This window comes from Spermophilus citellus, assembly GCF_964194105.1.
Source record: "Spermophilus citellus genome assembly, chromosome: 8".
Lineage (NCBI taxonomy): Eukaryota > Metazoa > Chordata > Mammalia > Rodentia > Sciuridae > Spermophilus > Spermophilus citellus.
Window position 1 is genome coordinate 132,684,616 of NC_138189.1, and position 26,653 is coordinate 132,711,268.

The 26,653-nt window shown below is 34.9% G+C and overlaps 1 protein-coding gene across 2 annotated transcripts in view; it reads left to right on the forward strand.

Moving 5' to 3' along the window:
- The window catches only part of PRMT9 (protein arginine methyltransferase 9), a 46,419-nt gene that overhangs the window by 16,870 nt on the left and 2,896 nt on the right, over window positions 1-26,653 (forward strand). For both annotated transcript variants that reach the window (XM_081303921.1, XM_081303920.1), the window contains 4 exons: window positions 3,303-3,495; window positions 5,395-5,578; window positions 7,499-8,216; window positions 22,752-22,905. In XM_081303921.1, the coding sequence (XP_081160047.1) occupies window positions 3,303-3,495; window positions 5,395-5,578; window positions 7,499-8,216; window positions 22,752-22,905 (1,249 nt within the window). The remainder of the gene's footprint in view (window positions 1-3,302; window positions 3,496-5,394; window positions 5,579-7,498; window positions 8,217-22,751; window positions 22,906-26,653) is intronic.

Here is a 26,653-nt window from a genome sequence, read left to right on the forward strand (position 1 = left end):
GATGTGGGGAAAATTTACACACTTTGGGTGCAACATTTTAGTAGCTCAATTTGGTATTTTCTAACAATAAATTAGAGATGTTTATAAGTCCTTGGCACTGCATTTCTGCATTTTGGAATCTCTCCTGACAAACACTCATTTATATGTATGATGATTAATGTACAGGGGTATCCACTGTATTACTATAACTGAAAAAAAGAACCCAAATCAAAAACCTATCTGAATGTTTATCAACAAGAAAATATTTAATAGATTAGAACAGTCACCTATTATAATATTATACAAGTGTCCAAAAGAATTAGCCAAGGTACATGAACAACAAGGGAACAAGTTTATGGTATTCCATATATGAGTCTGATAAGGCATAATCCTAGGAGCAAGATTCAGGACCTTATATCTCCTTGGAGAAATGGCTGATTCTAGGATTAGGGCATGTTAGATTCAAGATGACTCTAAAACATCTTGTGTCAAAAAGCAAGAAAATGCTAAAAGCATCATCATCATCATCATCATCATCATCATCATCCTGGGAATTTTAAAAGAACACAGGAGCATGCTTGAAGGGTTAACCACTGGTCAAATCTGGGACAGTTTAAGTACCAAAATAAGTAAGAGCTGTTATTTAAGATTGAAGCTATTGAATGTGAGTTCATGAATCTCTGCTTATAATATGCAGATTATAAATACATATGTGGGGGTAAAAGATACCTTTTCCTTACAGTGGAATGCTGACTAATAATACAGAAAAAAATGATGCAGAATGACTATTACGCAATCCTCATGCACAGATGATAGAGGCAAGAATCAAGAATTGACTCTAAGTCAAGGGAAGGAATTTAATGAGAAGCAGGGTATTCAGTGGTTTTAAAGTATCTTTCAAATATACTTATTACAGAAGGAAAATTGTAAATGTGTTGTGAAGAAACCATACAGCATTTTAACCAAGTGATCAAGCTAAGATTCTTGGTGAGGAAACCCCCTTTATATAGATAGTATTGCCTCCCAGAAGTATGCACTTAATTATGAGGAAACCATAGACAAAGTCAAGATGGAGTCAAAAAATGTACTACCTTCTTAAAAAATTTCATTGTCATGAGAGAGAAAAAAGCAAAGATAAGGAACATTAAATCTCCACATTAAAGGAGATTAAAGAGATAGTTGAGAGATATTGAATGTGGATTATAGATTGGAAAATACTGATTTGGTAACTATGGTGATTAAGAGAATATCTTTACTTGTAATAAATATACACTGAAAGTGTATCTGTTGAGGGATGAATAGGCATGATGAATGCAACCTGCTTTCAGATAATTTAGAAGAAAATAAAGAGTGTGATAAAGCAAATGTGGCAAAATATCAAAAAATACGGTATGAGAAATTCTGGTTAAAGGGTATGAGAGTTCTTTATATTGTCCGGGAAACTTGTCTATAGATTTAAAATAATTTATGAAATTAAAAAGTTAAGAGCAAAGCAAAATATGTGTAATGTATCTTTATATATATTTGAGCAATATATGTACATATTACACTCAAATGTAAAGAAGAAGGTATGGAAAGATATACATCAAACACCAGTGAAGAAATAAGGATAGGAGTACTGTGAAGGTTGACATTCTCTTTGTATGTGAAGTTGTAGCAGTAAGTCTATATTCATGTATTTTGTAATAAACTAAAAGGAACTTATTTGTCACATCTTTTTTGTTTTTATAACTTGTGACTTAAGTTATTAAAATTCTTAATTTTATTTGATGACTCATTTTTTTGAGAGTATAATAAAAAAATTTCTAGAAGGGAACTAAACTTCTATAACTTTATGAAGGCAAATAGACTAAAAAATAAATGCTTCTGGGGGCTGGGGATATAGTTCAGTTAGAAGAGTGCTTGCCTTGAATGTACAAGCTCCTGGGTTCAATCCCCAGCATTCCCACCAAAAAAAAAAAAGCTCGTGAGGTGAGGTGAAATGAGGTTGGAGTGTTTTCTTTTTACAAAATGGTGTTGCCAAAATGGTCATGGAATGTTATTTTCAACGTAAATTTTTATTGACACAGACATCTTTATACTAAATGCATAACCTATACAATTGTGAATTTTCATGAAATTGATGTATACCTGTGTAACCAGTATTCAGATCAGGGACCAGAACATTACTACCATCCTGGAAAGTCTCCAGGAAGAATCCCTTTCCTTTGCCATTGTCTGCTCCCTCAAAAGTAGCCATTATCCTGACCTCCAGTACTACACATTAGTGTTGCTTCTTTTGAATTTTACACAGATAAAACTATATAGTGTGATTGTGTGTGTGTATGCCTTGTTTCTTTTGTGTAACATATCCATGTTGTTAGGCTCAGTTTGTTGAATATAAAATTCCATTGTATGAATATATTACAATATATTTATTTGTCTGTTTCACTATTTATGGACATTTAAATTGTATCAGTGGACTCTTGGTAAAATATTATTGCTACGAACATTCCTGAATGTTCTTTTAATGTATGAATTTCTTTGGCTATAGTCCCAGAAGTGGAAAAGCCAAATACCACGTTAAGGGTGATTGTCTAATAGATATGTTTCACTTGAGTGGGTACTGCAAAACCATCTTCCAAAGTGGACTTACTAATTTATATTCCTACAAGTAGTATGGGACTGTATCCTCATCAGCACATGAACAAATAAAACTTGACTTTTATTTTCCCCCTTCTAGGGGTTGTGTACTATACATTATGGTTTTTACTTCATTACCTTGGGGATTATTGAAGCCAAGCAACTGTTAATGTACTTACTGTATTTGTTCTCCCCCCCCCACCCCCCCACCCCCCCTACCGGTACTGGGGATTTAACCTAGGGAACTTTGCCATTGAGCTACATATCCTGCTCTTTTTATTTTTTATTTTGAGACAGTCCTAGTAAGTTGCTTAGTGCCTTGCTAATTTGCTTTGATCTTGCCATCCTTCTGTCTCAGCCTCCAGCTTCTTTGGGTGGAATTACAAGTGTATGCCACCTGATTAGATGTGTTCTTTTGTGAAGTGTCTAAAATTTGATTGAATATGTGTATTACAAATATTTTCATTCAGTGATTTTCATTTTTACTTATTAGGATGTCCTTTTCTGAGCAGAAGTTCTTTACTTTATATCTATTTGTCATTTGTTGTCTTTTATAGCTAGTGATTATGTACATAATTTAAGAAACCTATGCCCATGATATCTTATTTCATTTTTTATATGTATTTTTTATGACTCAATATTAAATGATATTACTTGATGTAAAAAAAAAATCTTTCTTCCCTTATTTTGTCTCTCAACAGAGTGGGCCTTAAGGATATTGTTGGTATCCATTTGCCAAAAAATGTGAAATTTCAGAGTCCAGCTTATTCTTATATAGATAATGAAGAAACAGTTGAACCTTATACAACTGAAAAGATGAGTCAAGTTCCTGGAGGATATTTGGCTTTGACAGAGTGTTTTGAAATTATGAAAGTAGATTTTAACAATCTTCAGGTAAAAAACAAAAAATTTCAATTATGATTTTTAAGCATTAAATTTTATGCATTGTTTAATGGATAGGACAATCTTATTTTTATGAGTTTGCATAAGATTTGGCTTCTGATATATAAAGAATTGATAAGACAGTAATTAGAATTCCCTCCTGAAATTATTCACTCACTTCAAGCACAAATAAAAATTTCCTAAGATTGATTGGGATGTATAGTGTGCCAAATGCTTTCACATTTGTCTTAGAGAGCTCTAATACCATGTTTCAGAAGAATTAGAATTATCCTTGTGCAATATAGATGAGGAAACTTTTTTAGTTGTAGATGGACACAATACCTTTATTTATTTTATTTATTTTTCTCTGGTGCTGAAGATTGAACCCAGTGCCTCACATGTGCAAGGCAGGCACTTCACCACTGAGCTACAACCCCATTTCCAGATGAGGAAACTATTTATCACATTAAACAGTTTCTGCCAGAATATTCAGCATGGAAATACAAGGGCAAGACTTCTAGACCAAGTTTTTCTTTTTTTTTTTTTCTCTCTGTGTCATGATGCCTTTTTAAATTAATAGTATTCCTTGAAATGAACACTAATCCAAATTTCAAGATTAAATTTGCATTATGGTGACTAGCCATTCCATTGCCCAGGACTGAGGAGTTCCTGAGACAGAGGATGTTCAGTTTTAAAACTATGGTGGTCTTAAGAAAAGCAGGGCAAATTGATCACCCTAGCTTGTATTTGTGTATGTGGTAGAAATTGAGAAAGGCCACATAGAACGCTTTTATGAGGTCTTTTTTTTTTTTTAGTTGTAAATAGATCTTTTATTTATTTATTTATTTATTTATTTATTTATTTATTTATTTATTTATTTATTTATTTATTTATATGCGGTGCTGAGGATCAAACCCCAGGGCCTCACACATGCCAGGCAAGTGCTGTACCCTGAGCTACAACCCCAGCTCCATGAAGCTCTTTAATTAAGGTTAAATGTTCAAGTATACAGATGTTTTAGATGAAGCCACCTGGGGACCGAAGATTTTGTGAAGGTCATTTTAGCCTAAGATTTAAAAAATTTAATAGAAGCTTTATCCTCTAATAACTGTTGCTTGGTTATTATTGAGGTATTCTCCAACTAATTTTAATATTTTGGTTTTGCTTCCTGAGGCAGAGCAGTCTTCTTCCTAAGTATAATTCTCAGGAAGACTGAAAATATAAGTATATAATCTGAGCAACGTTCCAGTAGAGAATTACACCATTGTAGCTGCTGATTACCTCAAAGCTATCCTTTTATTATTTTAATTTTTCTTTGCCATATACATTACTAAGGTTTTAATTTTGAAAGCATCACCTGCCTGTTTAACAACACTTTCAAGCCATACAGAATTGAAAATGAAAAAGCTCTAGTATTTTTCTTCCCTTTTTAAATCTTGGCCCCTTTTCCTCAGGTCAGGAGTTTGGAGTGCATCTTTCAGACTAGAATTTGCTGTTTATACACCTTTTTTAAAAAAAATATTTATTTTTTTTAGTTGTAGTTGGACACAATACCTTTATTTATTTATTTTTATGTGGTGCTGAGGATCGAACCCAGGCCCTCGAACGTGTCAGTCCAGTGCTCTATGGCTGAGCCACAACCCTAGGCCACCATCATCCCTTTTTAAACAAAATAATCTTTGTGACTTTGCTCCTTGCTTTGTCATCCAACATATCACGAAATTTCTTGCATTGATGATGTGTATCTGCTGAGTGATACTCTAATATAACAGATCAAAACTCCTGATCCAGTAGTCTTGAGGTGGTTTTAGATATCCACATTACTGGTTGCTTCAGAGTGCTGGGAAGGCTATTTCAGGGATGTTCAGTGTATGAAATCCTCTCATTCCTTTTACATTTTTTTTCCCTAAGGAATTAAAAAGTCTTGCAACTAAAAAACCTGACTCAATTACTATTCCTGTTATTAAAGAAGGCACATTAGATGCTGTTGTGGTTTGGTTTGTGCTTCAGCTTGATGATGAACACAGTTTATCCACAAGTCCTAGTGAGGAAACATGTTGGGAACAGGCTGTTTACCCTGTGCAGGACCTTCCAGGTAGGTCTTGTCTAGTTTTTGTTTTGTTTTTTAAAAGAACGTGTTGCTTGAATGCTCTGAGTATTCAAATCATGACTAAAAAGGGAAAAAACAAAACTCATAAAACTTTGGATATGAAGTTTTCAGTCAAGGGAAGTTGGTTACATCTTTGAGAAGTTTTTTTTTCTTTTTTCAAAAGTAGATATACATAATTAATATAAGTAGTTAAAGAAGAGAGATTAAAACCAACTCTGTTACATACCACTAAAAAATATTTATCACTGGTTTTTTAGTTATCAGTAAGTGAAAGAAATGCTGTTTTTGCTGTTGTTTGTGTTTTTAATGGAAAGTATTGGAAAATGCTTTTAGTGCAGGAGTTTTAACCCCTTGATGTATCTGATAACATCTGTGGAGACTCAGTCATAAATATGCACATACTAATATAAACAAAAGCTGGCACTTCAGGGAGTTCATGGATGAGTGAACTTACTAAGGAAGTTCTGTATTAAAGATAATTTTTGCGTGGAATTTTTTTTTTTTTACAGCAATTTGATGAGCTTTAGTGAGTTTACAGCAGTTGAATTATATAGAAAAGCTCTACCCTTTTTAAGTAGAAAGGCAGTACATTTCGTTTTAGTCTCCTAAGGATCTAATTTGACAAGGTCATTAGGTTATGGATCTGTATAGTGTGTGGCTAGTGTGATGTTTTTAATCGGTAGATTTGGATTCATATCTCAAATCTGCTACTTACTGACTCCCTGTAGACTGGCCTTGCTAGTCATTTCTCCATTTTTGTTGTGATATATATATATATATATAAATGACATGGCACTGTCTATGTTTTAGCAGTATTATTGTAGGAATTATTAGAGATAAAGGGTATGAAATGTCTACCACAGTGATTGGCACTCAATAAATTATACACACACATATATTTTATATCTGTATATTTATTTTCTCTCAGAGTTAACTTAAATGTCATTTTTTAAAAAATATTTTTTATCAATTGTTTTTTATAACTATTTATTTATTTATTTATTTATTTATTTTTATGTGATGCTTAGGATCGAACCTAGGGCCTCGAACATGCTAGGCTCTACTGCTGAGTCACAAACCCAGCTCGAATTGTCATTTTTTTTTTTAAAAAGTATTTTTGGAGAAGAGTCATTTAAAATGTTTAAATGTAAGAATAACAACTTGTACTTTTAACTGGTTCTAGAGCTGATGAGAAGGTATTATGATTATACATTTTCATTGTAAAGTTTTACCACATGTGAAACTCATAGAAAAGAGTACTTGTAGAACATAGTTCTTTCTTACACTTTGAAATTCCTAAGCATGCAAGAATATCTAAAAATTAACTGATTAGAAATATTTCAAACAGGATTCTGATGAATGCTGACTTGTTTTTTGGAAATTTTTCTTAGAGAAAAGAATGTCATGTTAAGTTAAAGTGAAATTTGATTTTGATTCCTGAATTTTTTCTATGGCCATACCACCCTGAACGCGCCCAATCTCATCTGATTCCTTAATTTTGTCTCTCTTTAGTTTTGTTAGCTTTATTACTAAAGATGATTGAGAATTCCCTGCAGCCATCTGCCCCGCCTCCCTGACCCATCCTCCCTATGATGGTACCTATTGATAGCAATAAACAAAACAAAACAAACCTATAATACTGATAGTGTTACAGTCCAGTAATAGAGCTCTTAAATCTTTCTGTTATGGTACAAATTAGTTGAATTTCCAAATTTTAGTTTTTCCCTAGTAAAGCTGGTGAGATTTTCCTAGTTTTTTAAAATAGTAAATTAATAGGTGTAATCCTTTCTGTAGTTATTAAAAGAATTGGGGATTAAATGGGGGCATTGGAGATGTTTATGTGATCTTCAGGCTAACAAGCATTCCATATTAATCAGTTATACTATTTCTCTCTTATTAATGAAGACTACTGGATGAAGCCTGGAGATCATGTGACAATGGAAGTATCTTGTCAAGACTGTTACCTAAGAATCCAAAGTATTAGTGTTTTGAGTTTGGAACAAGAAATGGAAGTTACAAAAAGTTTCACTAAGGATACAGACTTACTATCTTCAGGAAATGAGGCTGAACTCTGTAGTGCCCTGGCTAACCTTCAGACCAGCAAGCCAGATGCTGGAGAGCAAATATGTGTATTGGAATCCACAGAAATTGCTTTGCTTAATAACATCCCATATCATGAAGGCTTTAAAATGGCAATGAAGAAGGTATTCTCTTCATTGACTCCAGAAAAGCTATGTCAGGTGATGGATCCTCACTGTGAGGATGATGAAATGAGCTCAGGAACTGGAAGGCAAAACACTGTGCAGAGCACCTCCGAACCTTTATATGTGTTAGATGTGTCTGAAGGCTTCTCTATTCTGCCTATAATTGCTGGTACACTTGGGTGGGTTAAGCCTTACAGTTCTGTGGAAAAAGACCAGCATCGTATTGCTCTGGACCTCATATCTGAAGCCAATCACTTTCCTAAAGAAACACTTGAGTTTTGGCTGAGACATGTGGAGGATGAATCTGCTGTGTTGCAAAGGCCCAAATCAGACAAGTTGTGGAGCATAATCATACTGGATGTCATCGAGCCATCTGGGCTCATTCAGCAAGAAATAATGGAAAAAGCTGCAATTTCGAGGTAAACCACAAAATAGAAATTTTTAGTTTTTTCAATCTCAGACATCACATAAATTCTTTTAGTTCTTTAAGGGTACAACCATAAAAATGAAAGACCATTGTGTATTTGTCAAGCATTGTATTTGTTATTTCATGTTTACCTCTGTGTGCATATTATTACTGATTTTTTTTTTCCCTGAAGAAATCTCTGTACTGTAGGAGTGAAGAAGAAAGTCTACTTTGTGTTAGGATAGCCTATGTTAATATAAGGACTTAGGTCAAAATCTATTAAAATAGGTAAGATGTTCAGGGTGAAAAAGATTAAAAAACCAAATTTATCTTTTATGATGTAAGAAACGTGTTCATGTTTGATGATATATTGGGAGAACTCATTCTTGAGAATGAGTACCAGTACTCCTGGGTCTTAATGTCTTTATTTTATAATATAGTTCTCTCTCTAAAGCTAAAGGTATTTCTCCTTTAACGTACGTTCCTCAATGTAAACTTGGCCTTATTATTTAATATAGAAAGTAAATTTGGCTATGTTTCAAAGTCCTTTAGTTATGATGCTGAGATCTGCAAAGAAGGCAATATATAACAGTTGGAAGCCCAAACTTATGAAAAATAAATTTTTACAGATTAAAATTTTACATTATAGGGAGAGGGTTGTTTTGTATTAAAAGAAAGAACGGTGGGAATGCAGACCCAAGATTGAAATAGTATAAAGTTAAATTATCTATTCAAGAAAGATACTTGACAAACCTGGGAAAAAAGTATTTTGCTTACATAGTTAATTATAGTCAGATTTTATATGCAGTTCCTTTTGTTACTCACATTTATTGCTTGTGTGTGTGAACCAATAAAAACAACCACTGTGATTTTCTTTTTAAACAATCTTGTATGTATATATTATTATACTGGCTCTGATCTTAAATAAATTATGGAGCTATGGAGGCTTAAGTATATATACATATAATTGTGTGTGTAATTTTAAACAGATGGACCTGAAACAAGATCTAAAAGAGTTCATATCCAGTATCAGATTTGTTCCTGAATTTACTAAGTTGTATAATTTCTTTGTCAGATGAGAATACTGGGTTAAATGAAGATAGTTCAACTCTGAATTTCTTATATAGTGAAGTTTAACTTATTATTATTATTTTTTTTTTAAAGAGAGAGTGAGAGAGGAGAGAGAGAGAGAGAGAGAGAATTTTTAATATTTATTTTTTAGTTCTCGGCGGACACAACATCTTTGTTGGTATGTGGTGCTGAGGATCGAACCTGGGCCGCACGCATGCCAGGCGAGCGCGCTACCACTTGAGCCACATCCCCAGCCCAAGTTTAACTTATTTGATATAGTCACCTTGGAAAGTCTTATATTTTCCAAATGATTTATTTTTAGTTTTGATTTAATTTAAACTTACAGGAAAATTGCAAGAACAGTACAGAGTACTTTTTACACATATTTACAGATTGTTTACATTTCTTTTATTTATTTTATAATTTTCTTTGATTCTTTATTCTACTTTTCTTTTTTGAGAGTAGGTTAGAGGCATAGTACTCCTTTACAACTACATAACTTATGTATTTTTTTTTATTAGAGCATTGTAGTTGCAAACAGTAGTTGTGTACATTTTGAAAAAATCATACATGTAAGGAATTTGATTTTAAACTCTCTCTCTCTCTTTTTTAAATACATATGTATTTGTCATTATTAAACTCTCTTCCTTTGCTTCTTCTCCTACTTCCCATTATTCTCTTCCTCTGTGTTACTGATATTCCTTTCACTCATTTATTTAGTTTTGACTTGTTCTTTCTACATGTACATAAAGGTGAAATTTACTGTGTATATTCATATATGTGTATAATGTGATTTTGTTAAATTCATTTTGTATTTCTTCCCTTTTCCTGTCTTTTCTTTCTCCCTCTTGTTCTCCTCCTATTCCATTGATGTTACCTATCTTTATGATATTAAACCCTCCTCCCCCTTACTGCTTTCTTTCTGTTATTTTTCTCTAGCTTCTACATATCAGAAAAATATTTGGCTCTTTGTTTTCTGAGTCTGGCTTATTTCACTTAGCAGGACTGGTATTACTTCTGAGATAACTCAGCAGAAAGTACATTTGGTCCTGGGCTTGCCTTTTTTACCCCTATGACTTTTCATCTGTTTAGGGTTTCTGTATCTTCCTGGTTCGATTTAGGCAGGTCATATATCTAGAAATTTGCCAATATCTTCTAGATTTTCTGGTTTATTAGAGTACAACTTTTCAAAAGAGTTGTTTTTTCAGTCTTTATTTCATTAATTTGGCTCTGATATTATTTATTTCCTATCTTCCACTGACTTTGGAATTAGTTTGTTCTTCCTTTACTCAGGCTTTGAATTAGAGCATAAGCTTATTTATTTGGGAATCTATTTTTTTTATTTAGGTACTCAATGTTATAAATTTTCTTCTTAGAACTACTTTATACCATCTGAGAGATATTGATATATTGTATGTCCTCACTTGTTTCAAAAATTTTTCTTGAATTCTCTTTTCTTTTTTGATCCATTCTTTATTTAAAAGAGTATTCTTCAATGTTTATGTGTTTATGTGGTTTCTGTGGTTTTTCTTGCGATTTTTAGATTCATTCCATTATGATGTGATAGGATATATGGATTATATCAGTTTTTTTTTTGTGTGTGTGTGTGTGTGTGTATGTGTGTGTTTGCTAAGACTTAAACACTGTGACCTAGAAGATGAACTGTTTGGAAAAGTTTGCATAAGTTGCTGAGAATAGGGAAATTCAGTTGTTTGGGGTGAAATATTCTGCACATTTCTATTAGGTCCATTTGATTTGTAGTATTATTTAGGTTGGACATACCTTTATTAATTTTATGCCTTGAGAACCTGTCTGCATGATAAGGGTTGTTGAAATCACAATATTACAAGTATTATTTTATTGGGGTTTATCAGATATAGTGTTCAGCATTTTTTAAAAAATATAATTGGATGTGCTGACATTTGTGGCAAATATACTTACTATCATTATATCTTCTTGTTGGATTGATCCCTTTGCCAGGATGTAGTGCCCTTTTTTTTTTTTTGTCCCATGATTAATTTTTGCTTGAAATCTGCTTTGTCAGATATGACAAAGTTTTCTGAGTCCATTTGCATGGTGTATTTGTTTCCGTCCTTTTTCTTTCAGCTTGTGTCTTTGCTAATGACATGAGTCTCTTGCAAATAGCATCTAATTTCATCTTGTTTTTTTTTTTAAATATTTATTTTTTAAGTGTAGGTGGACACAATACAATGCCTTTATTTTTATGTGGTGCTGAGAATCTGGGTCTGCCCGTGCTAGGCGAGTGCTCTACTGCTGAGCCACAGTCCCAGCCCTGCATTTTTTTTTTTTTTTTTTTTACCCATTCTGCTAGTCTGTGTCTTTTAATTGAGGAGTTGAGACCGTTTATATTCGGGGTTTTCATAGATATGAATTTGTGGTTTCCTGCCATTTTGATTTCTTGTTATTGATTGCTCCTCTATTGATATTCATTTATTTAGACACTTTGGGATTTGTTTTTGGATTCCTCTGTGTGCAGTTTATCTTTGTAGTACTGGATTAATGGTCATGGATTCTCTTAGCTTACCGTTGTCATGAAAAGTTTTTATTTCTCCATTTGAAAGAGATCTTTCCTGGGTATAGCAGTCTTGGCTGGCAATAGTTTTCTAATAGAGCTTGTAATATTCTTATTTCAGGACCTCCTTGATTTTAGTGCCTGAGGTGAGAAGTCAAAGGTGAACTCTAAATATGACTTGATGTTTCTCTCTTGCAGCTTTCAATATTCTTTATTATTTTCTATGTTAGCCATTTTGATTATGATGTGTCTTGGGAGAACTTCTTTTTTGATCTGCTCTATTTGGGGACTTGTATGATTCCTGTGTGTGAATAGCTATCTAATTTCTGATATGGGGAAAGTTTTCTGTTAATATCTCTTTAACAGTTTTCTTTATGCTTTTATACTGTATCTTTTATGATCTCTTCTATACCGGTGACACTCATGTTTGATCTGTTGATGTTGTCCCAGAGTTCATCATTTTTTCTCCTTTATTGAATACTATTATACTCCAGTTCATGTGCCTTGTATTCAATCCCTGGTGTTTTATCTGTAAGGGCTGAAGTACTATTTTATTTTTACTTTTTTAATATTTATTTTTTAGTTTTTTTAGGTGGACACAATATCTTTATTTTTATGTGGTGTTGAGGATCAAACCCAGTGCCCCACGCATGTCAGGAGAGTGCGCTACTGCTTGAGCCACATCCTCAGCCCTGAAGTTCTATTTTCTACACACTCTAATCTGTTGTTGATACTTCCAAGTGAATTTTAAATTTGATTCATTGGTTTTGAAATTAAATGATTCATTTGATTCATTCATGGTTTTGATTCAATGAATTCTGATTTGCTTCTTTTCCATATTTGTATTTCTTTATTGAAGTGGTCTGTCATCTCCTGTATTAGCTCTTAATGCATTCCTTAGATCTTCTTTTAGTTCATTGAACATTTTAATGAGACAGAAAGAAGCAAATTTAAAAATTTTTTTTTAATATTTATTTTTTAGTTGTAGTTGGATACAATACCTTTACTTTAGTTATTCATATGTGGTGCTGAGGATTGAACCCAGGGCCTTGCACATGCTAGACGAGGCCTCCACAGTTGAGCCATAACCCCTTGAAAACAACATTTTTAAGTGCCCAAAGGAAAAACATGTAAAACTGAAATTTTATATTTAGAAAAACATTCTTTAGGAAGGAAGGCAAAATAAATATATTTTCATATAATGAAAAGCTAAGAGTCAGCAGATTTGTTTAAAAAATAATTATTGGTCTTCAGACAGAAAGAAAATGATACTGGAAGGTAAACTGGGCATCAGTGATAAAGAGAAAGCAACACAATAACAAATATGTGGGTAAATGTAAGAGGTTATCATCTTTTTGTCTTCTTTAAGACATGTTTTTGACTTTTGAAAGGAAAATTAAGAAAATATCTAAAATTGAACAGAAGGGAAAATACTGCATATAAAAATTTGTGAATGCAATGAAAACAGTGCTTAGAGATTTATAGCATTAAATGCTTATATTAACTAAGAAGAAAGTTCTCAATAATTTTAAACTTCCTAAGTTTAAAATGATGATCAAAATAAACCCAACACTAGCCCAAAAGTACATACTGTACAAACTATACACCTTATAGATTTATTAGATCAATTTCTGGAAGAGCTTAAACTACCACAAGAACATGAACATTTAGATGGTCCAGTGACCATTAAAGAAAATAAGGTCCTAATAGGAAAATCTCTAAAAAGATCTTCAGGTATAGATATCATTGGAAAATTTTACCACACATTTGAAGAATTAATATCAATTCTTTACAAACATTCCCAAGAAGTAGAAGAACAGGGAACAATTTACAGTATACTTTATGAAGCTGGTATTACAGGATGGTGAAACCAGAAAAGACAGTGTCAAAATAAAACAATGAAAGATTGATAGACCAAGGTCCGTCCTGTATAGACACACAAATATTGACAAACAATAAAGACCTATGAATGTATAGATTGATGTAGAATAATTATGATAAAATTCAGTATCCATTGATAAAAACTTTCAGAAAAAATAGGAATAGAGAGTATTATGGAGTGTTAAATTATATCTCTCAGAAGATATATTTAGGTTCCAACTCCACACATAGAAATAAGGCACCGCCTCATTTTCCCCCAGAAATGGTATTAGTATGATTTAGTTACCTCAGGGACTGGAGTTAACATCATTCATGGTTCAGTGGGGCTTGCATCCTTATAAAGAGATCAGGGCAAGTTTTGATTCAGTGTGATTAGGAGTCCTTATTTGATTATCTTCATAATAAACAAAGATTATTATCTTTGATTTACATTTGTAGTGAAATATTTTAATTCCCTTACCTGTCAGTTTGGGTACATTCCATAGGTATTTCTTTGTGGTTTCCATGGGTGTTTCATTTACATACAGAGGGATACCACTATAGCAGTGTCACTCTACAGCAGTGTGACTTCAGTAGTGTACAGAATGCTGCTGCATCTCTGCAACCCTACCCCCTCAGCTACTTATGTTACATGTGTGTACACTGTGTTTTCCATCTTGTGGAAAACAAAAAATAGCACTAGCTTTTACAATTGTCTTGAATTTGCTTCCTAGAGATATCTAAAAAACTGAAAACCGAGTAATTTTATAAGCGTCCCACTAATTCCTATAGGGTTTTCGTGAGTGTTCTAAATAGGGTAGTGGTACATAATGGTTCAATCCCGAGCAGTTCCTTAACCTTTGATTGTGTACTGTGACATTGATATTTTTGAAGGATTTAGGCTAGTTTTTTGAAATAGTATGGCCTTTTATTTAAATTTGCTTCTTCATGATCAGATTTATGCTATGTATTTTTTAAAAATTTTTTTATTAGTTGCTCAAAACAGAACAATGATCTTGACATATCATACATTTGATTGCAGTATCACATTGGTTTTACAGCCACGTTTATACATATAGCCATATTAGTGTCTATTGTATTCTGCTACCCTTCCTATTCCCCCCTCCCCTCCCATCACCTCTCTCTACCCACTCTCTACCCACTCTACTCTCTCTTTTTTTCTTCCTCACACCATCTTATGTAATTTTGCATAACAATGAGGTCTCCTTCCATCTTCTGTGCAATTCCCCTTCTCTCTCCCATTCCCATGCATCTCTCATCCCTATTTAATGGTAGTCTTCTGCTCATGCTCTTCCTCCCTGCTCTGTTCTGAGTCGCCCCACTTATATCAAAGAAGACATTCGGCATTTGCTCCTTAGGGATTGGCTAGCTTCACTCAGCATAATCTGCTCTAATGGCATTCATTTCCCTGCAAATGCCATGATTTTGTTATTTTTTAGTGCTGAGTAATATTCCATTGTATATAAATTCCACGGTTTTTTTATCCATTTATCTATTGAAGGGCATCTGGGTTGGTTCCACAGTCTAGCTATTGTGAATTGTGCTGCTATGAACATTGATGCTATGTATTTTTGGTGGGATATTATAGATATGGTGTTTGAGATCCCAGTGCATCGTATCAGAAGGCACAAATCTATTTTTCCTGTTATTAATGATGTAAACTTTGAGTACTTGTTTAAGGTTTTTTCCACCATGCGGCCAGCGCAATGGTTTCATTAATGAGGTTCTTAGCATAAAAGTTAGCTAGCAAAAATCGAAATAAAACATACAGACTCAGTTACCTTATTTCTATTGCCAGGTCCGAGACGGCTCCCCTCTCTGGTTCCCACCTCTAACCGCCTGGCAGGGCAGCAAGGATTACTCAGGGCTAGCAGGAGAGAGATAGAGAGAGAGTGAGCACGCCAGGGAGTAGCCTTTTATTGGGGAACAAGAGATTCAGGGGAGAATTCCATCCAATGAAGGTTGCGGGGTTGCACTCCAAGGTCAGAGTCAGTGATTGGGCCCCCAGGGTCAGTGGTCAGTCACACCCCCACACAGACGGGTTCTCTCATCAGGAGAGGACCGGGAAAGTTCCGACACAGCCAGAACGCCTCAGACCCAAACCGGGAGTTGCCCAGTCACGTGTGAGGATGGCTCCCCACAGTTTTTCCACTGAAACTTTGAAATTTTTCCCTTTATAGTTAATGCTTCATTAGTGGGTGTTAGTATTTTAAGACCATATAAATGTATAATTCCTCATGAGACCTTTATTTGCTGATTTTAATCTTCATTGATTTTTTTTAAACCCTTCTGTCCAATATGTTAATATATTTTTACTTGGGCTCCTGGATTCTATTCTATTGAGTTATAAGCCATTACTCTCATTTATTTGTACACAAATATTTGTGATAGCTTTATTTATAATACTTGAAAACCAGAAATAATACTAGTATGCTTGCATCTATGGTTACTATCTTACACCCATATTGTGACATACCACTAAGAACTATTTATACTTGCAGAAACTTAAGTTAGAGCCCAAAGAATTATGTTGAGTGAAAATAGTCCCCAGAGAACATATAATCAAATTTATGATTGTGTTGAAATTACAGAGATGGAGGACAGATTGCTTGGGATTAAGAAGAAGGTGGGTGCATTTATAAAAGTATATGAGGCAAATGAGTGTAAGGGTATATACTTACAGGCTCCTTAAAAGGGTAACAAGAGTGATCTTGTTGTTAGTGATAGAAATGTTCTGGATCTTCATTTTCTAATTTTCTACATCTTGATTATGGTATTGTACTCTATTTTGCAAGATTTTACCACTGGGAGAAACTGGGTAAAAGGACATGGGATCTCCTTGTTTCATTTCTTAGAACTGCATAGAAGTATATGACTATGTCAAAACATAAGGCTGATTTAATAAAAACAGCCACACGTATTTATCAGCTTGTTAGTCTTTAGTAAGTTAATGAGGTGGTAGACTTTGAAATGTTTTGACACACCACTGGGTTCAGTTTCTAGATGACTTCTTCCTATGAAGTGAGTGACAGTTCCAGTCCCCAAGTGTTAGATCCTTCTTTGGTCTAATCAAGGTATTCTCTTGATGGGCTTAGATGTCTGACATCTTCCCAGCTAACTTAAAGCTGTATCTATAGGTATGTATTTTGATGCTCAAAGTAGCCCAGATTTGGTCCGTTGGAGTTCCTTCAAATTGGCTTCGGTATCTTTTTGTTGTGTTCTCAAGATGCTTAAGCATATACTAACTTTTGGTGCAATCAAATGTTTTATATTAATATTGTGGGGTTTTTTTGCTCTGCCTTACAGTCAGTCTTTTTCCAAGGAACCCTGGTTCCTTTTAGTGGAGATATTTGAGATCAACATTTTGATGACAGGTATGATCATTGCTAATGATGAGTCATTGCTAGTAGGCTCTCTTAAATGTTTAAAGCTAGGAAATGTATGTTACACACATCCACAAGTCCATAATCATACATGTGTACACATACACATACGTATTTTTAACTTCTGTATCTATTTTATTTGTTAAAAAAGAAAAACAAAAAAACCTTGTGCATCCATCCTGATACATTTACTTTCAATCCACTACCATAGTGTTTATTGTGGTCCCCTTTTCATATTTGTAATTCTCTTTCTCATCAGTGAAGAGTCATCAGTATACTCACTCTCCTGCTCATATCTTGAGTATGTATAAAATCATTTCAGATTTGCTGAACTTATACCACTGTGGAAAGCAAGCCTACTAACTAGAGGGTAATTGTTAGTCTAGTGTTTTTGTTTCTTGTTTTGTTGGTACTGGGGATTGAACCCAGGGACACTCTGTACCACTGAACTGCATTCCCAACCCTTATTATTTTTTAATTTGAGACAGGGACTCCCTGAATTGCTTAGGCTGACCTTGAACTTGTGATCCTCCTGCCTCAGCCTTCCAAGATTCAGTGTCCTCAAGCTTTTTCCCAAAATTTTGTTTTAGGAGTTTTATAGTTTTAGGTCTTCTATTTAGGTGTTTAATCCACTGTGAGCTAATTTAAAAAAATTTTTTTTTAGTTGTAGATAGACACAATACTTTTATTTATTTACTTATTCTTTAATGTGGTGCTGAGGTTCAAACCCAGGGTCTTACATGTGAGGCAGGCTCTTCATCACTGAGCTACGACTCTAGCACAAGTTAATTTTTATATACAGTTGTCAGGTAAAGTTCCATCTTTATTTTTTTGTGTTTCCAGTTTCCCCACCATCATTTTTGGGTTAATTTATGGGCTCTCTCTTCTACTCCATTGGTCTATATATCTGTCTTTATACCAGTACCACTGTGTTTTGGTTACCGTTGCTTTGTATTGTAATGTGTTTTGAAATCAGGAAAAGTGAGGCCTTTGATATTCTTTTTCAAGATGGCTTTGTCTATTCAGGGTCATTTAAGAGTCCATATGAATTAAGGGTGAATTTTTCTGTTTCTGTAGAAAACATTGTTGGTATTTTGATAGGGCCTGCATTGAATGTGCACATTACTTTGGGTAGTGGGGACATTTTAACAATATTGTATTTGCATCTGTGAACATGAAATGTCTACATTTCTGTATGCCTTTAATTTTTTTCAGCAAAGCTTTATGGTTTTCAATGAACAAATCTTTTTTTTTTTTTTTTTTTTTGGTTCTGGGTATTGAACCCACTTACCACTTACCCCAGCCCTCTTTAACTTTTTATTTTGAGAAAGGGTCCCACTAAATTTCTGAATGCCTCTCAGAAGTTGCTAAAGCTGGCCTTGAACTTTAGATTTTCCTGACTCAGACTTTTTAGTTTTGGGGATTACAGTTTTGTGCCACCATGCCCGGCTTCAATGTACAAATCTTTTATTTCCTTTGTATTTTTCCTAAGTATTTAGATGCTATTGTGAATAGATTTTTTTAAAATTTTCTTTTCAGACTGTTCATTGATAGTTTATCAAAACATAAATGATTTGTATATTTTTTCTATCCTGTGATTTTGCTAAACTAGTTTATTCTGTTTTTTTGTGAGGGGGTTGTGGTAGAATCTTTAGTGTTTTCCACATGTAAGCCTACAATCAGAGACACTTTTACTATTTGAATGTCTTTTTTTTTTTTTAATTTTTTATCCTTGGCTAAGACTCCAGTACTTTTTTGGGTAGCAGTTACCAAAATGTGCACTCTTTTTTTTTTTTTTACCTAATCCTAGTGAAAAAGCTTTCAGGCAGTGGTGTTTTATTTTAATGGAACCTGTAAATGATTTTTTAAAAAGCAGTTTTGGTGATAAAGCAATTTGTCAGGGGGTCTGCTTTGTCTTAATGATAGCTTATCCTAGTAACAAACAACTTACATGAAGGCTATCTGCAACTCCCCTTCCTAGTGTTTCTCAATGAGGAGGGAAGAGTGGTGTTATTAATAATGGCATTTTGGTTGAGACAGTTCTCATGTGGGTGTGTCTTCAGCTTTGGCATCTCTGGGCCTTAAATGCTGGTAGCAGCCTTAATCCTTGTTTAAACCAAGATTCTCCCCAATCCCCTTTCTCAAATACCTTCTGAGTAATGCTTCAGCCTAAGTAGCAGCCCAGTCTCCTTTATAGGTACTTCTGAATGTGTAGAATTATTTTGAGCATGGGGCCGGAAGCATGCAGATACTCTCACCGAGGCCTTGCTATTACTGTCTTGAGCCTCTGTATATGTGTTGGGGTAAGGAGGACTCATGACGCATCAAGGATGAAATTAGAATGATATGGGCTGAATGATAAAGGGCATCTCTCTCAGTGGACTACAATAATAGGACAAGGAGAAATGAGTCACTTAGAAGCTTATGCGTTTAAGACTATATTTGCCGGTAGTTTAAAATGTTCATTCTTAGACTTTTGTTCATTCATATAGATTAAAATACAGAAGAAAGCTTGGTAAGCTTTTATCTAACATTTCAAATTTTGGAGGGTTGGAGTACAAAGAAACATTGAAACTTCAGTATTTTCACCATTTATGGTTAGACTTTTAAAGTGGAACATATTTTTTATCATTGAAGACACAGATGGTTCTGATTCTGAAGTATCAATTAAAGGGTTGGATTAAGGAGTAGAGGTGTGACAAAATACTCATGTTGGTAAAGATAAGCAGTTTCAAGTCTAGTGGTATTTTATCTAAACATAACATGACATTCCTGTTCATGATAGTAACATTGGGGTTAAAAAATAGTTTTAGAATGTTTTAAAGTAATGTGAATGTCACCTTTTAAAGTAATTTTTATGCACTGCTTTTTGTATCTTTGGCATGGTTCCTAGTTTGTGGTTCAAACTTTTCTCACTTTTGGGATTTGGTAAATGAATGTTGACATTTTCTTCAGCCTATTATTTCTTGTTACTGCCTAGGATATTGTGATGTTATAATAAGAAATATATATTGGTGTTCTCTAGTTCGTATAGAATAACTTCTAAAACCTTAGAATTTTCTGGGTGATATGGTAAAATGAATTTACCATAAATTTACCATTTTAAATCCAACCATATCTGAGTTCATTCTAATGAGATATCTTTAGGTGAGCCTCTAAACAGCTTTGGGAGGCGGGGAAGGGGTTGGGGGGAGCTGGTTGCCAGAGGAACCATGTGATTAGAAGGTTGGAAATTTCAGTCCTGGAGAAGGGAGTGGGGCTGGGAATTGAATCATGTATCACCAGGGACAAGTGAATTAATTATGCCTGTGTAATGGTATTTCCATTACAAACAAACAAACAACCCTCCACCCCCACCCCCGCCTGCCTCCTGCTTTAGAACAGATAGGTTCAGACTTTCCAAGTTGGTGAACACATTGAGGTGCTGGAGGATAGCTTGTATGCAAAGCTCTATACTCTCCCATACCTCCATATTAAACAAACAAACAAACAAACAAAACACCCTATTTTCCTTTTACTCACTAACTACTCAGTATAATAATTCTGACACCAGATGTGCAGGGATTTCTCATCGCATACCAAGAAGTTCTTAAGTGTACACCAGCAGGGTGTCCTCAAATTTATTTCTACCTACCTGGAGATGGCATCAGATCCCCCAGGTTGAGGACTCAGTTCTACAGGACTGCCTCCAACTTCAGGTGCCAGTTGCATACAGTAGGTATCCTACCTATCCTACCAACTGGCTATAAATTTATCAATTTGTAAATCTCCTCTTTAGGTTTGATTAATTTGCTAGAAGAGCTCACAAAATTTAGGAAATTTTACTTACATTAACATATTAAATCTTAAATTTTTATTTTGTGGAAGCAGGGAATTAGTTCGAGAAGTGATGGTGAACTGTAATTCTAGACTACAGTATTACCTTTGCCCTATGTATGCCTTCTGTTTGGCTGTTTCTGAATTGTATTCTTTGTAATAAAACAGTATATGCAAGTAAGGTGTTTTTTCTCAATTCTGTGAACCATGTTAGCAAATTATTGAAACCAAAGAGTGAGTGCCCTGGCTAGGTTCAATCCTAGTACCAAAAAAAAAAAAAAAAAAAGCAGTGGGTGGGTGGCGTGGACAAAGAACACAACCTGTACTTTATACCCAGATTCACAAGTCTGGATTCACAGGTATGATTAATGCTTTGTCACATCTGCTTTATGATTCTCTTCATGAACCATTTACAGTAAGTTCTGAATATCAGGGAACCCCTACTTCTTTGGAGTATGTGTCTTAAGAACAAGTTATTCATCTATGCAGTATATAGTGAACAAAATCAGAAAATTTGCATGGGCTTTATATTATTATCAAGCCTACATTTTTTTTTCTCGTACTGGGGATTGAATTCAGTGGTACTTTACCACTGAGCTACATCCCCAGCCTTTTTTTTTTTAAATTAATTTTAATATATTTTAATATTTATTTTTTAATATAACACAACATCTTTGTTGGTATGTGGTGCTGAGGATCGAACCCGGGCCGCACGCATACCAGGCGAGCGCGCTACCGCTTGAGCCACATCCCCAGCCCCCCAGCCTTTTTTATTTTGAGACAGGGCCTTACTAAGTTGCTGAGGGTCTCAGTAAATTGTCCAGAGAGTCCTTGAATTGCCTCAGCCTTCTAAGTTGCTGGGATTACAGGTATGTACCATTGTACCCAGCTCACTTACAAATCTTACTCCAGTTTACTATTTGTCGCAGTGTTCTTCATAACTTTTTAAATTCCTGGTCTCAGAATTCAATCCAGGATCACATTTTATGTTTAGTGTTCATGTCTCCTTAATCTTCTTTATTCGGATAGTTTTTAATGTTTCCTTAGTCTCTTTTTTTCTGAAAATTCCTCAGTCTTCATGACATTAACAGTTTTGAAGAATTTAAGCCATTTATTTTATAGACTGTTCTTCATATTTTCCTATGATTAGATCCAGATTACCCATTTTTAGAGAGGAATGATTACCACAGAAGTTTTGTCACACTTGGAAGCACATAGTGCTGCTTTATCCCATGATTGTTAAGGTTAACTCAGATCATTTGGTTTAAGATGCATCACCATTTTGTCCACAGTTTCCCTTTTTGTAATGAACAGGTCATTTGTGGGGGTATTATTATGAGTACCTCTTACATGAAATGCTTAGGACCAGAAATGTTTGATTTTTTTTTTTGAATTTTTGAATATTCATATAAACCTAATGAGATAGCTTAGGGATGGAGCCAGGTCTACACATGAAATTCATTTGTTTTATGCATACCTTATACACAGGTGTAGAATTTTATACCTATAAGTAGCATTCTAAAAGTTTTTGATTTTCGAGTGTTTCAAATTTTGGATTTTAGGATAGGAATGTTTAACCTGTAATTTTCATATCCATGGATGACCCTTGCCTGCATCTGAGGACTTGTGTCCATCATCCAGCCAACTGGTTATTTTTGTTTCATAGGTCAGTGGTCTCCTTAAGTTTGACTTGTTGGGGAAATTATTTCCAGTGCTTTACCATTCTGAACCACCAGCTGATAATAACACAAAGTTCATTAGACTATACATAATGTGTGGCTCAGTAACTCATGATTCTTAGTTATTTGATATTCATAAAATGTAGGAAATCAAAAAACTTTAAAAAACACGTGTTATCTTTTAGGTGTTTACTACAGTCTGGAGGCAAGATCTTTCCTCAGTATGTGCTAATGTTTGGGCTGCTGGTGGAATCACAAACACTGGTAGAAGAGAATGCTGTTCAAGGACTAGAACGCACCCTTGGGTTAAATATAGCACCTTTTATTAACCAGTTTCAGGTAAGTATCTAGAAAAGAAGATTTACTCATGTCACTATAATCTACCTTATTTCTCATTGAGGTTTTATTGAGTCATTGTGTTTAGCTACATTAGAATGTAATCAGTTTCTTAGAGCACAGGGATTTATTATGTGTAAAAATCAACCTAGGGGTTAGAAAAAAACCAAGGTATATTGCCATGAATACAGTTTGTGCTAGGTTTTGGTCTTGTAAAAAATGGTGTTCCTTGTCAATAAAGAAGTCTCCAGAAGATCTATATTCTAAACTTGAACCTTACATTGAGACCTCAAGTTGGCAGCAGATAGGTGTGAGCAGCTAATGTCCAGGGTCAAGTTCAGCCACAGGGAACAGGAATTTAGGAGTCTAGGAAGTTGGAGCAAGGCAAGCCAGGAGATGAGGAACCAAGAATTGGAAATGAGGATTAAACTGACATAGGCACTATCAGAAAAGCACAAATTTGTGAGTTAAAAATAGTGGGTATGGATGGAACATCTCTGGAACAGGTTTCTGGTTAGAGACAGGGGAATAGGTGGGATGAGATAGGCCACCAGAATGTTGGAAGGTAGGATGATGAGTACAGAGTTAAAAGAAGATATCTAAAACTTGTATCTAAAGGCCAAGAATAGTAAGTATTTAAGTGTTTACAGTTAGATTGTTCAAGAGCAGTATCTCTTGGTAAATTTAAATTAATGAAGGAACTGCTTTATTCAAGGCTGGATAATTAAAATTTTATAGTTAGTTCAATCTCAGTATTTTGGAGGTTTTAATAAAGAGAATACACTTATCAGAAGATACAGATTATTTCTTGGATGCTCCAAAATGCCATCTTCTTTCTATCTTATTTCCCCTTAATCCTGACAAACAATTCTTTGATTCTACCAGAATTTACGTATATTGATTCTGCTGTGTGTGTGTGTGTGTGTGTGTGTGTGTGTGTGTCCCACCACTAAGGGTATTCTACCATTGAGCCATATCCCCAGCTCTTTTTTTTTTTTTTAAATTTTTCTTGTAATTGTAGATGGATAGAATACCTTTATTTATTTGTTTATTTTTATGTGGTGCTGAGGATCAAACCAGTGCCTCACACATGCTAGGTAAGCGCTCTGCTACTGAGCTACAGCCCCAGCCCTCCCCAGCTCTTTTAAAAAACCTTTTAAATTTTGAGACATGGTCTCACTAAATAGCAGAGGCTGGCCTTGAACTTGTGATTTTCTTGCCTCACTTTTCTGGATTTCTGGGATTATACATGTTCATCTGCCATCTTTTTTACTATATTTCCTGTCTTGTATCCTTTCTTTCTTAAGAGCTTATATCCCATGGTCTGTTTTTCATATACCTTTTTGTGGAAACATAAATTTCTCATTTCTGCTGGCCTTGGAAGACCCTACATTGGTTGAATCTAACACTGTGTTTTTTAAAAATAAATTTTATTCTAATTTGTTATGAATGACACGAGAATGCATTACAATTCATATTATACACATATAGCACAACTTTTCGTATCTCTGGTTGTATACAAAGTATATTCACACCATTTGTGTCTTTGTACACGTACTCAGGGAATGACATCCATCTCATTCTACCATCTTTTTTACATCCCTTGCCCCCTCCCTTCCCCTTCTTCCCCTTTGCCCTGTCTAGAGTTAGTCTAATCTTCACTTGCTTCCCCTCCCAACCCAAGTATGAATCAGCCTCCTTATATCAGAGAAAACATTTGGCATTGGGTTTTTTGGGATTTGCTGACTTCACTTAGCATTATATTCTCCAACTCCATCCATTTACCTGCAGATGCCATGATTTTATTCTCTTTTATTGTTGAGTAATATTCCATTATGTATAAATACCACATTTTTCTTTATCCATTCATCTACTGACAGGCATCTAGGTTAGTTCCTCAGTTCAGCTATTATGAATTGTGCTGCAATAAACATTGATGTGGCTGTGTCCCTGTAGTATGCTTTTTTTTTTAAAAGAGTCTATATGTATATATTTTTTTTTTTTTTGAGAGAGAGAGAATTTTTAAATATTTATTATTTTTTAGTTCTCGGCGGACACAACATCTTTGTTGGTATGTGGTGCTGAGGATCGAACCCGGGCCGCACGCATGCCAGGCGAGCGCGCTACCACTTGAGCCACATCCCCAGCCCCAGTATGCTGTTTTTAAGTTCTTGTTTTTAAGACCAAGGAGTGGGATAGCTGGGTCCAAAGGTGGTTCCATTCCCAGTTTTCCAAGGAATCTCCATACTGCTTTCCATATTGGCTGCACCATTTTGCAGTCCCACCAGCAATGTATGAGTGTGCCTTTTCCCCTACATTCTTGCCAACACTTATTGTTGTTTGTTTTCTTAATAGCTGCCATTCTGACTGGAGAAACAACACTGTGTTCTTTATACCAGTATGCCTGTGGCTGGCCTATAATACTGTGGTCTCACTTCTTCAGTAGATGACCACTCATCTGAAGAGGCTCCATAATCTTTCCTGGTAGTTTTACATGCTATAGCTTATGTCTTATTTGCTTAGGTATTAATATTGCCTCTCTTCTAATATGATTATCTCTTAGGCAATTGAGTGAATCAGTGAAACAAAATGAGAGGTTGTTAAAAAAATACAATAAAGAACTCTGTTCATTCAGCAACTATTTAATGAAATGTCTACCACATGCACTATTTTAGAATTTGAGAATATGGCTGTGAAACTTAAGTTGCTACATTCATGGAGCTAGCACTGAAATTGGAAGAGATAAGATAATAAATAAAAGTGTGGAATAGATGGTGAGACATGCTAGTAGGTTAAGGGAAATAAATGGGGATGTTGGAAATATACTATTTTACCTAGGTTACATCTAAGGAAAGACTCATGGGTAAGTGGTATTCAAACAGTTTGGAGTCAAAGAATCAACAAATTAAATGGCCTGAGGCATGATTGAAATATTCAGAGAGTTGAGAGAAAACCCAGAGAAATATGAGGCCAGATCCTGTAGAGCCTCTTGGCCATTGTAAGGACTTTGGCCTTTACTCTGAAAGGGGTAGGGAACAACTGGGGGCTATTGAGCAGAGGCAGAACCTGATGTTAGGAGTAGAACACTTGGGAGGTTTGGCAGAGGCCTCAGATTATTGTAGAAATTTAGGAGAGGTGGTAGGGCTTAGCCTGAAGTGGTAGTAATAGAGTGTTGTAGTGTCTTTTCAGGTCAAAGCACTTGGAATGGTAGGTAGCATTTACTGGGGAAAGTAGGAGGATGGTTCCATATTTTTGGAAGGGGCCTTTTGAGCAGTTTGATAAGAGTTCAAAGAAAGCTCTAGACTGAAGATGTAAATTTGGCAGTCAGTAGTACAGATGATATGGAATCAGTGTATAGGTGATATAGATAGATGAAATCTCCTTGGGTGGGGGGTAGAAAAAGAGGATTGAGAACTGAGCTCTTGATTGGGTTTCTAGCTCTTGATTGGTATTCGGTTGGATATTTCTAGAAGGAATTGACAAAGATGACAGGCAGGAGCGGCCAGTAGGTTAAATTGAGAAACAAAAGTGGATCATACTGTGTGGTATGGGTACAGCCATGAGGGGTTAGTGTCTAGGCAATGTGAGGTGATGTGGAAAACTAGGGCTTTTTCATTGATGGATGGAAACATGAATGAAAAGCATAATGAAGAATCCTGGAAATGGGATGGGAGGTCACTGTGAATTTTTATGGAGAAGAAAGGTTGGATGGTTTCAAGGATGCCTAGGGAGAGGTTGATGTATCTGTGGT